This window comes from Mesoplodon densirostris, chromosome 5 (genome assembly GCF_025265405.1).
Source record: "Mesoplodon densirostris isolate mMesDen1 chromosome 5, mMesDen1 primary haplotype, whole genome shotgun sequence".
NCBI lineage: Eukaryota > Metazoa > Chordata > Mammalia > Artiodactyla > Ziphiidae > Mesoplodon > Mesoplodon densirostris.
Window position 1 is genome coordinate 127,607,973 of NC_082665.1, and position 12,483 is coordinate 127,620,455.

The 12,483-nt window shown below is 37.2% G+C and overlaps 1 protein-coding gene across 1 annotated transcript in view; it reads right to left on the bottom strand.

The window, feature by feature from the left end:
- Positions 1 to 1,173: 1,173 nt before the first annotated feature.
- The window catches only part of ZNF385D (zinc finger protein 385D), a 953,368-nt gene continuing 942,058 nt past the window's right edge, over positions 1,174 to 12,483 (bottom strand). Inside the window, exons 7-9 of the mRNA XM_060100174.1 lie at positions 10,838 to 11,016; positions 9,667 to 9,768; positions 1,174 to 1,407 (exon numbers count right to left, since the gene is read on the bottom strand). Coding sequence (XP_059956157.1) covers positions 1,174 to 1,407; positions 9,667 to 9,768; positions 10,838 to 11,016 — 515 coding nt within the window. The remainder of the gene's footprint in view (positions 1,408 to 9,666; positions 9,769 to 10,837; positions 11,017 to 12,483) is intronic.

Here is a 12,483-nt window from a genome sequence, read left to right on the forward strand (position 1 = left end):
ATTAATTGTTTATATCATGTCAGTAGGAAATCTAAAAAAACAAAAACCCCCACCCCCCCACAACAATAGCTAATGTCTACCATCATAGTCAAAGCAGAAACCTTTGCTGAAGAGACAACCCTACTGGTATGATATAAAGGGAATATTGCAGAGATGCAACATTCTTTGTTTTTATTGGATATGCACTAACATGAAAAATCTTTACTTTGCATTATCATGCTAGGTTAGGATCATCCATTATCCTTGAAACAGAATTGTTCTACTGATTTCTTTCTGAACACCCATGATGCATTGGTTTACCTGTTTTCAGATATAGGTGCTTTACAAACACTTCTTATTTCCAGCAACACCGTTCCAGGGGGAGGGAAAAGTACTTCGTAAGAAACCATTTTTATTAATCTCTCCCACCTCTATGCTTAGCCCTGTTCTTTTATTCTGAACTTAAAGTCATCTCCAAACTGGGTAGGACGGGAGAATGTGAACCAGGGACCTTCCCCACACCATCCGGTGGTGTTTAGTTTTTGACTGCTTACAGGCATGAAATTGTTGTTCGTTCTACCTTTTGCAATTCTTGAAAACCTAGTGGCATAGATTGAGACACAGCACTATTGTTTTTACAAGACATCTACTGTATCTACTTTTGTTGGGATAAATACCCAGGAATTGCTGTCATAGCAAGAGGAACAGCACGGGTACTACTATTCACAGTGTTGCTTTTGTTTTTTTTTTCTTTTTCTTTTTTTTTTGTATTATTTTAATCTACAGAGTAAATTATTATATATACATTGGAACCAGTTAATGCCCTTAGACAATGTATAGCTGTCTCATAAAGCAGAAAAGACAATGCAGGGGGAAACAAGTGCCCAAAAGCACAGTCACAAAGGCTTCAGAAGTTCTAGATACCACTACAAGTCAATGCTGGAGCTCACTTCTAAAACACTCAATGTTCAAGAGGAATGCTTTAATTTGGAGAAAATACCACCCCTCCCTCCCACCCCTAAACCTCGCTCCTTTTTTTTTTTTTTTTTTTTTTTTTTAGTAATCTTTTTAATTCACTATCAAAAGTCCTGGCTCTTCAGGTATACTTTAAACTATAAATAAACACTGCATAGTTCTCTTTTTGTTTTGTGTTTTTTGAAAAATTATTGCAGTACAGTTACTCCCATTTGGAATTCAGTAAGGAGCAAACAGCACAGGAGTGTGGGCCGTCCGAATGGGTCCAGGAGCTGGCCGCAGGAGGGCTGGAGGGACTGCAGAAGTCTGGAACAGTGTGGCTGCTGGAGCAGTTCGGAGGCTGAAGGGGGAATTCACTGCCACAGCTGCAGCAGCTGCAGCAGCTGCCAGAGGGTTTGGTAGAATTCGTGGAGCCAAAGGCTTTGAAGGTTCTTTTGAAAATACTAATTTTACCTGCAAGGGAAGGGGAAAAAAAAAAGAGTAGATGAACAAGAGTCTTAGAATCTACAATGAGAATCCAAAAGGGTGAGTAGCTTTTAAAATACAGCAGTCAACAACTACAAAGATAAACTCACACCTGGGAACTGATGATAAAAATCATGCAAAGTGGGAAACCTATATTCAATATCCTGAGATAAACCAAAATGGAAAAGAACATGAAAAAGAATATATATATATATATATATATATATATATATATATATATATATATATATATATATATGTATGTATAACTGAATCACTTTGCTGTACAGCAGAAATTAACACACCATTGTAAATCAACTGTATTTCCATAAAATAAAATTTAAAAAATAATGTAAAGTGTAGAACATCTTTCCTTTTGGAGAAATTTGAATATCCCAGAAAATGGCTTGACCTAGGATGTTACAAAGTCCTCCAGGAAAGTACTTTATTTTATTTTTTTAACATCTTTATTGGAGTATAATTGCTTTACAATGGTGTGTTTCTTTCTGCTTTATAGCAAAGTGAATCGGTTATACATATTCATAGGTCCCCATATCTCTTCCCTCTTGCATCTCCCTGCCTCCTACCCTCTTTATCCCACCCCTCTAGGTGGTCACAGAGCATGGAGCTGATCTCCCTGTGCTATGTGGCTGCTTCACACTAGCTATCTATTTTATATTTGGTAGTGTGTATATGTCCATGCCACTCTCTCACTTTGTCCAGCTTACCCTTCCCCCGCCCACTATACTCAAGTCCATTCTCCAGTAGATCTGCGTCTTTATTCCCGTCTTGACCCTAGGTCTTTCATGACCTTTTTTTTTTTTTTTTTTTTTTTAGATTCCATATATATGTGTTAGCATATGTTATTTGTTTTTCTCTTTCTGACTTACTTCACTCTGTATGACAGACTATAGGTCCATCCACCTCACTAAAAATAACTCAATTTCGTTTCTTCTTATGGCTGAGTAATATTCCATTGGATATATGTGACATATGTTCTTTATCCATGCACTTGTTGATGGACAGTTAGGCTGCTTCCATGTCCTGGCTATTGTAAATAGAGCTGCAATGAACATTGTGGTACATGACCCTTTTTGAATTATGGTTTTTCAGGGTATATGCCCAGTAGTGGGATTGCTGGGTCATATGGTAGTTATATTTTTAATTTTTTAAGCAACCTCCATACTGTTCTCCATAGTGGCTGTATCCATTTACATTCCCACCAACAGTGCAAGTGGGTTCCCTTTTCTCCACACCCTCTCTAACATTTATTGTTTGTAGATTTTTTGATGATGGCCATTCTGAACAGTGTGAGATGATATCTCATTGTAGTTTTGATTTGCATTTCTCTAGTGATTAATGATGTTGAGCATTCTTTCATGTGTTTGTTGGCAATCTGAATATCTTCTTTGGAGAAATGTCTATTTATGTATTCTCCCCATTTTTGGATTGGGTTGTTTGTTTTTTTTTTTTTTTTGATATTGAGCTGCATGAGTTGCTTGTAAATTCTGAAGAATAATCCTTTGTAAATTGCTTCATTTGCAAATATTGTCTCCCATTCTGAGGGTTGCCTTTTCCTTTTGTTTATAGTTTCCTTTGTTGTGCAAAAGCTTTTAAGTTTCATTAGGTCCCATTTGTATATTTTTGTTTTTATTTCCATTTCTCTTGGAGATGGTTCAAAAAGGATCTTGCTGTGATTTATGTCAGAGAGTGTTCTGTCCATGTTTTCCTCTAAGAGTTTGATAGTGTCTGGTCTTACACTTAGGTCTTAAATCCATTTTGAGTTTATTTTTGTGTATGGTGTTAAGGAGTGTTCTAATTTCATTATTTTACATGTAGCTGTCCAGTTTTCCCAGCATCACTTATTGAAGAGGCTGTCTTTTCTCCACTGTATATTCTTGCCTCTTTTATCAAAGATAAGGTGTCCATATGTGCATAGGTTTATCTCTGGGTTTTCTATCCTGTTCCATTGATCTATATTTCTGTTTTTGTGCCAGTACTATACTGTCTTGATTACAGTATCTTTGTAGTATAGTCTGAAGTCGGGGAGCCTGATTCCTCCAGCTCCGTTTTTCTTTCTCAAGATTACTTTCACTATTCGGGGTCTTTTGTGTTTCCATACAAATTGTGAAATTTTTTGTTCTACTTCTGTGAAAAATGCCAGTGGTAGTTTGATAGGGATTGCATTAAATCTGTAGATTGCTTTGGGTAGTAGAGTCATTTTCACAATGTTGCTTCTTCCAATCCAAGGACATGGTATATCGCTCCATCTGTTTGTATCATCTTTAATTTCTTTCATCAGTGTCTTATAGTTTTCTGCATACAGGTCTTTTTTCTCCTTAGGTAGGTTAACTCCTAGATATTTTATTCTTTTTGTTGCAATGGTAAATGGGAGTGTTTTCTTAATTTCACTTTCCAGTTTTTCATCATTAGTGTATAAGAATGCCAGAGATTTCTGTGCACTAATTTTGTATCCTGCTAGTTTACCAAATTCATTGATTAGCTCTAGTAGTTTTCTGGTAGCATCTTTAGGATTCTCTATGTATAGTGTCATGTCATGATTGCTGTGGCTAAAACTTCTAAAACTATGTTGAATAATAGTGGTGAGAGTGGGCAGCCTTGTCTTGTTCCTGATCTTAGTGGAAATGGTTTCAGTTTTTCACCATTGAGGACAATGTTAGCTGTGGGTTTGTCATATATGACGTTTATTATGTTGAGGAAAGTTCCCTCTAAGCCTACTTTGTGGAGGGTTTTTATCATAAATGGGTGTTGAACTTTGTCAAAAGCTTTCTCTTCATCTATTGAGATGATCATATTTTTTTCTCCTTCAATTTGTTAATAAGGTGTATCACATTGATTGATTTGCATGTACTGAGAATTGATTGGTTTGCATATATTGAAGAATACTTGCATTCCTGGGATAAACCCCACTTGATCATGGTGTATGATCCTTTTAATGTGCTGTTGAATTCTGTTTACTAGTGTTCTGTTGAGGATTTTTGCATCTATGTTCGTCAGTGATATTGGCCTATAGATTTCTTTCTTTGTGACATCTTTGTATGGTTTTGGTATCAAGGTGATGGTGGCCTCATAGAATGAGTTTGGGACCATTCCTCTGTCTGCTATATTTTGGAAGAGTTTGAGAAGGATAGTTGTTAGCTCTTCTCTAAATGTTTGACAGAATCCGCCTGTGAAGCTATCTAGTCCTGGGCTTTTGTTTGTTGGAAGATTTTTAATTATATTTTTAATTTCAGTGCTTGTGATTGGTCTCTTCATATTTTCTATTTCTTCCTGGTTCAGTCTCGGAAGGCTGTGCATTTCTACGAATTTGTCCATTTCTTCCAGGTTGTCCATTTTATTGGCATATAGATGCTTGAATCTCTCATGATCCTTTGTATTTCTGCTGTGTCAATTGTTACTTCTCCTTTTTCATTTCTAATTCCATTGATTTGAGTCTTCTTTTTTTTCTTGATAAGTTTGGCTAATGGTTTATCATTTTTGTTTATCTTCTCAAAGAACAAGCTTTTAGTTTTATTGATCTTTGCTACAGTTTCCTTCATTTCTTTTTCATTTATGTCTGATCTGATGTTTATGATATCTTTCCTTCTGCTAACTTTGGGGGTTTTTGTTCTTCTTTCTCTAATTGCTTTAGGTGTAAGGTTATGTTGTTTATTTGAGATATTTCTTGTTTCTTAAGGTAAGATTGTATTGCTATAAACTCCCCTCTTAGAACTGCTTTTGCTGCATCCTATAGGTTTTGGGTCATCGTGTTTCATTGTCATTTGTTTCTAGGTATTTTTTGGTTTCCTCTTTGATTTCTTCAGTGATCTCTTGGCTATTAAGTAGTGTATTGTTTAGCTTCCATATGTTTTTATTTTTACAGCTTTTATCCTGTAATTGATATTTAGTCTCATAGTATTGTGGTCAGAAAAGATACTTGAGCTGATTTCAATTTTCTTAAATTTACCAAGGCTCATTTCATGATCCAAGATATGATCTACCCTGGAGAATGTTCCATGAGCACTTGAGAAGAAAGTGTATTCTGTTGTTTTTGGATGGAATGTTCTATAAATATCAATTAAGTCCATCTTATTTAATGTATCTTTTAAAGCTTCTGTTTCCTTATTTATTTTCATTTTCGATTTACTGTCCAATGGTAAAAGTGGGGTGTTAAAGTCCCCTACTATGATTGTGTTACTGTCGATTTCCCCTTTTATGGCTCTTAGTATTTGCCTTATGTATTGAGGTGCTCCTATGTTGGGTGCATAAATATTTACAATTGTTATATCTTCTTCTTGGATTGATCCCTTGATCATTATGTAATGTCCTTCTTTGTCTCTCATAATAGTCTTTGTTTTAAAGTCTATGTTGTCTGATGTGAGAATTGCTACTCCAGCTTTCTTTTGATTTCCATTTGCATGAAATATCTTTTTCCATCCCCTCACTTTCAGTCTGTATGTGTCCTTAGATCTGAGGTGGGTCTCTTGTAGACAGCATATATACAGGTCTTGTTTTTGTATCCATTCTGACAGTCTATGTCTTTTGGTGGGAGCATTTAATCCATTTACATTTAAGGTAATTATTGACACATATGTTCCTATTACCATTTTCCTAATTGTTTTGGGTTTGTTATTGTAGGTCTTTTCCTTCTCTTGTGTTTTCTGTTTAGAGAAGTTCCTTTAGCATTGTTGTAATGCTGGCTTGGTGATGCTGAATTCTGTTAGCTTTGCTTGTCTGTAAAGGTTTCAATTTCTCCATCAAATCTGCATCAGGTCCTTGCTGGGCAGAGTAATCTTGATTGTAGGTTTTTCCCTTTCATCACTTTAAATATGTCCTGCCACTCCTTTCTGGCTTGCAGAGTTTCTGCTGATAGATCAGCTGTTCACCTTATGGGGATTCCCTTTTGTGTTATTTTTCCCTTGCTGCTTTTAATATTTTTTCTTTGTATTTAATTTTTGACAGTTTGATTAATATGTGTCTTGGCACGTTTCTCCTTGGATTTATCCTGTATGGGACTCTCTGCACTTTCTGGATTGATTAATTTTTTCCTTTCCCATATTAAGGAAGTTCTCAACTATAATCTCTTCAAATATTTTCTCAGCACCTTTCTTTTTCTCTTCTTCTTCTGGGAGCCATATAATTTGAATGTTGGTGCATTTAATGTTGTTCCAGAGGTTTCTGAGACTGTTCTCAATTATTTTCATTCTTTTTTTCTATATTCTGCTCTGCAGTAGTCATTTCCACTATTTTATCTTCCAGGTCACTTATCCATTCTTCTGCCTCAGTTATTCTGCTATTTATCCCTTCTAGGAAAATTTTAATATCATTTATTGTGTTGTTCATCACTTTTTGTTTGCTGTTTAGTTCTTCTAGGTCCTTGTTAAATGTTTCTTGTATTTTCTCCATTCTATTTCCAAGATTTTGGATCATCTTTACTATCATTATTCTGAATTCTTTTTCAGGTAGACTGCTTATTTCCTCTTCATTTGTTAGGTCTGGTGGTTTTTCGCCTTGCTCCTTCGTCTGCTGTGTGTTTCTTTGTCTTCTCATTTTGCTTATCTTACTGTGTTTGGGGGTCTCCTTTTTGCAGGCTGCAGGTTCATAGTTCCCATTGTTTTTGCTGTCTGTCCCCAGTGGCTAAGGTTGGTTCAGTGGGTTGTGTTGGATTCCTGGTGGAGGAGACTAGTGCCTGTGTTCTGGTGGATGAGGCTGGATCTTGTCTTTCTTGTGGACAGGTCCTTGTCTGGTGGTGTGTTTTGGGGTGTCTGTGGCTTTTTTATGATTTTAGGCTGCCTCTTTGCTAAAGGATGAGGTTGTATTCCTGTCTTGCTAGTTTTTTGGCATAGGGTATCCAGCACTGTAGCTTGCTGGTCATGGAGTGGAGCTGGGTCTTGGTGTTGAGATGGAGACCTCTGGGAGATTTTCGCCATTTGATATTATGTGGAGCTGGGCAGTCTCTTGTGGACCAGTGTCCTGAACTTGGCTCTCCCACCTCAGAGGTACAGCCCTCATGCCTGGCTGGAGTGCCAAGAGCCTGTCATCCACACGGTCATGTTGTGCTAGGTAGGAGGCCTCAGTTCATTGCTACATGGATCTCTCCTTAGGGCTGCTTGAGTGTCCTCATGACATGGCAGTTGGCTTACCCCAGGATGAATGATCCGGCCCTTGGTCCCCAGGACTGCTGCAGCTTTGGCTGCTGGGACCCCTCCAGAGCCAGCAGCCTCAGTGAGGCCACCCTCCCTTCGGGCTCCAGGGCAGTTTAGTGATGGTGGATGGAATACACCCCAAGCCATGGGTTCCAGCTCTCTATTTTATTTTTTTGTGATAAATATACCTCGTGAGGAAAGTATTCATCTTGAGAAAAAACAGGGAAATTTTTACTGCACTCTTTACACACATTTTAACTAGCAGGGTATGGACATTTTTTAAAGAGAGATTAATTAATGCTGTCAGCTACTATTAAACTATGCAAGTATGTCAAGTGAGTAGCATAGTAAGGTGTGAGTACAAATCAAGAGACATTATAAAAATAATGAAATTCCATTTTCAATAAAAAAGCAAAGAAAACTTATCTTCCCCAAAAGTTTGATGTGTTTTGCTTTCATTGGTAGCAACATTCTCTCAAACTTACTATATAAAATCAGTTCATTCTCTGACTAGTAGCATTAGTAAGATGGCTGTTCTCAGGAAGGAAATGGTCTCATTTATGGAAATCGTAACAGTGACAGTTAAACAGGAGGTTTGGAAGCTAACATTAACACAATTTGACTTCTCTGTTTATTTAAGAACCATTCACTTGATTGTTGAAAGCTTCATCTACGCAGGTCAGAAAGAGCACTCAGGTTATGACTAGTGGTGCTGAAACATCAGCTCCATGCAGAATTCACAGCCACTCAATGCAGCTAAAATTGATTCTATGCAAGAGAGTAAAATGACTTCATTTGCATAAAAATGGGTGATGCTACTAAATTAATTGGGTCAACTCATTCTGAGGTCTCGTAATGGATGACTGCAGTTTTCCTTTAACTGTATTTTCATGTGTCAGCAGCACACAGTAGCATTGATTATTCATAAAATCTATTTTGAAGAAAACAGATTTCAAAATGCATAATTCAGCACATACTGTAGATCAATTGTTCTTCATCTTAATTTTTTTATGCACACAGTTATGGTTTATTACAGCTAAACAATGCAGAGCCCTGGGTCTCTTAGATGTAAGCTATGGTCACTTCAACCAGAACAAAAGCATATGCTTATAAATATTAACTTAAAATGTCAGGAGGTTTACAGACATCCCCTAAAATCCTACAAAAATTCTAGGTCAAGACATCAGTACTAATATGTTTATTAATCTAAAACAAGAGGGCATATCTCAGGAAATATTTCCCAGGCCTTAGATAGTGTCCTTAGGTGAATAATTTTTAAAAAGGAGCCATGCCTTTGAAAGTGTGTTATTCAAAAGACAAAATTGTTGAGGGAATCAACAATACTGGTGCTTTGTCTCCTGAAGACCTTAAAAAGGAGATGTAAGAATTTGTTTTCACCGACCTTTTCCTAATAGTATCCACTAACCTCAAGTCCAGGTTTCATGTGATTACCAACCTGACACAAAAGAGTTTGGTTTTCCTCCCATCCCCATGCTCTGTTGTAAACCTGTGCCCAACTAAAAAAATAAGATGCCGAACTTTGGCTAATGGTAACAAGACACTCAAACAACTCATGAAACCAATGATTCTGTTGATGGAGTAGGAGTTGGACTTTCAAATCAATTGTTTGTCTTTACTTAGGTATCTTCCATTCATTTCATTTAGTAACTGACAAAAAAAGAATCCAAGTTCAGCGAGTAGACTGCAGGACATGAAAGGCTATTCTCAGGCTTCCCTAGTGGTACAGTGGTTAAGGACCCTCCTGCCAATGCAGGGGACACGGGTTCGAACCCTGGTCCGGGAAGATCCCACATGCCGTGGAGCAATGAAGTCCATGTGCCACAACTACTGAGCCTGCGTTCCACAACTACTGAAGCCCGGACACCTAGAGCCCATGCTCCACAATAAGAGAGGCCACCACACTGAGAAGCCCACGCTCTGCAACCAGGAGTAGCCCCCGCTCACCACAACTAGAGAAAGCCTGTGTGCAGCAATGAAGACCCAACGCAGCCAAAAAATAAAATATAAACAAATAAATAAATTTATTTTTTTAAAAAGAAAGAAAGGTTACTCTCTATTGGGAAGCAAAAAGGACACTCACCCCCAGCGGTTGTGCTGCCTTCTGCAGTTTGTTGTAAGGACTGTATTTAGGTTTCGGGGGCTTCCCAGCAGCTCTGTCTTTGTGCCTTCTACTGCTAATATGCTATTAAAAGCAATTAAAAATGACAGCTTTAAAAAAATTATCCCCCAAACCCCTCATAAATATTGTTTTAACCTGGGGCAGGATATTAATTATTTCATGCAAGTTGAAGAAAGATAAAAATAAAAGAGCGTGCACTTTTGTCCTCAGATGCTGATGCTTTGAGGAGAGATACCTTTGTGCTAGCCATATTAGTCTATTTTAAACAAATAGCAGGGTCTTCTTTTTCCCAGCCTTTTCCTTATTACTGCACAGATCTCGTTTTATGGACGTTTACAAAGGAAAGAAATGTCTGAAGGAATTTTATGTGCAAATAAACAAAGATTGCCAGGCAGGCATGAATTTATTTCCATACTAATATTTATCCTCACATTTGTACAGCCAAATGTCAACCCCTTAAATTCTAAAGATAAATAACTAAGGTGTGTAAAAATCAGTGCAAGAATGTATGTATGCATATAAAACACAACACAATATGAAGGCTGGGACTTCAACTAGAAACGTAGAACTGATCTCTTTGGAAGGCTATTCAGAATAAAAGTGAATGCAACAGGATTAGTCATCTTGTTAGCAGGTGGCTGCAGGATTTAGAAATACAGTACACCACCATGTAATAAAGTACATAAAATAAAAGAAGAGCACAGCATAAAATCAGAGGTAGCATGTAAATATCTAAACAAGTAAAAATGGAACATTGAAATTTGACCTTTAAAGACAATCAACACTTTTGAGTGGGAAACCTGGTAAAGAAAAGATCTACTACCCCCCTTCCTCCCACTCTTCATATATAAAAATAGCACAGGCTCACTTCAGGCACTTTCGGAAAGATCTTAGAAGCCATTACATTTTAGTATTCCTTTAAGCAACCAAAATATGCATAAATAAATAAGAAGAGTGAATAAGAAGCTAAGTGGATGGATGGATGGATGGATGGACGGATGGATGGATGGATGGATGGATGGTGGATGTATGGATGGGAGAGAAAAACAGAAAAGAAAGGGAACAGAGGAAGCACACATTCTACTCGTGCGTGACCCCATCTGTTTTCACTTCTAGAATGGGTACCACCTACCTGTTTAAGTTGTGTTTCTGAGTTGACATGCACATCACAGATTTCACAGTGAAACGTTTTGTTCTGCAGGCCTGTATTCCCCTTATTCACTGGTCCTTTGCCTTTCACACCTACCCTAGGGAAGGCTTTGATAGTCCCACTTCCGTTCCGAGCTTCTAGCATTGTTTTGTGCTTAGTACCTGCCAGGAATATTTAGAAAAAAAGAAATAAAAAAGAGGGGGAAAATCTTAGCTAGTAATCTCCTCCAAGAAATGATACAATAACACAACAAGATGTGATGCCGAGTTTGAATGCAGTTCTTCCAGGGATTATTCTTGAAATATGCTTATGACATAGAAAACTGTAACAATGTGCTCTGATCACCTTATATAACATTACTTAATCACTCATCTTTTTATAATGTCCTGTTTTACAAATAAGCACCATCAGTACAGGAACTAAACTCAAAAGTCCTGAGATGAAATTAAATGGGTGTGACTTCTTTTCATTACCTCTTGATGCTAATAAGATATAAATGATAGCTGATGAGGAAGAATGATTTACTTGCTACAGGTGTAGTTGGAGGTGAGGTGTAACAAGTGTAATCAGTTTAAACATGGTGTGTTTACAGAAGTGGCACTAATTAAATGCCCACTTTCTAAATAGAATACAAACAAGCTTTCCTGGCTATGGGGTTTAGGATCAAAGAGGGAGAGTAATTGTATAGAGATCTTAATGACTCTGGAAAAAAAAAAAACCTATTAGAACAGCAAAGTTCACACTGATTGGCTCTGAAATTTCAAATATAAACAAATGAGTAAAAAATGGGGGATTCGGTTAAGCAGATACACTGTAAAGAAACCCTTCTTTTTATTAAACCAGTCACATCTTTTGGCTGTCCCACATAACTAATGTAATTCTACTTTTCAAGATTTGCTTTTTTTTTTTAACACTAAAGTTCAGGATGGCAGTTTGCTTTCAAAAACTTTGCTCACAATTTCCTTCTCCTTGGAGTTGATAAGTATTCTTTACTTTTCTCATTTAGCCATATGTTTTTGCTATGAAATGTTCTCTTGTAATCATTGATGTCCTTTCTGCCATTCTGTTTTTCTAAATTCTGATTTAGGGGTTTCACCTTCCTAATTGTATTTATTAGATTGTTACCAGTTCTGGAAGCATAGAAAAAAAGAGAAATTCTTAACTTCTGGTTCTTGGGCCAGCCTCTCAGAATCATTCCATATCAATGAAGAAAAGATGCTGAGGGTTCTCCAGCTCCGTGTCAATCACTCATGTCTTCAATAAGAGGTAATGCACATATGGAACAGATTTAGAGCCATATGTTTCTCTCTTGTAAAATGATGATACCTTTACTGAGTCCAATATTTAAAAATGCATATTTTTACCACTTAGGTTCCCACTTTGAATCTCATTTTCCTATGCACAGCAATGAAAATGTCCATATCTCAACATATTAAGGAGAGAGAAAATAGTCAACGTTTTGTGAGAAGACGGGAGAGGCTGAAATATGGAGTCAGAGATCCATGAGGTAGTGGTGGTGGTAGCAGTGAGGTTGCCCTGGGATTCACTTTCACCCATGTCCCCTGCAATATAGTGACCTAATGCTTTCTGCTTTGTATGAAGATACCATAAATGAGAGGAGGGCAAAC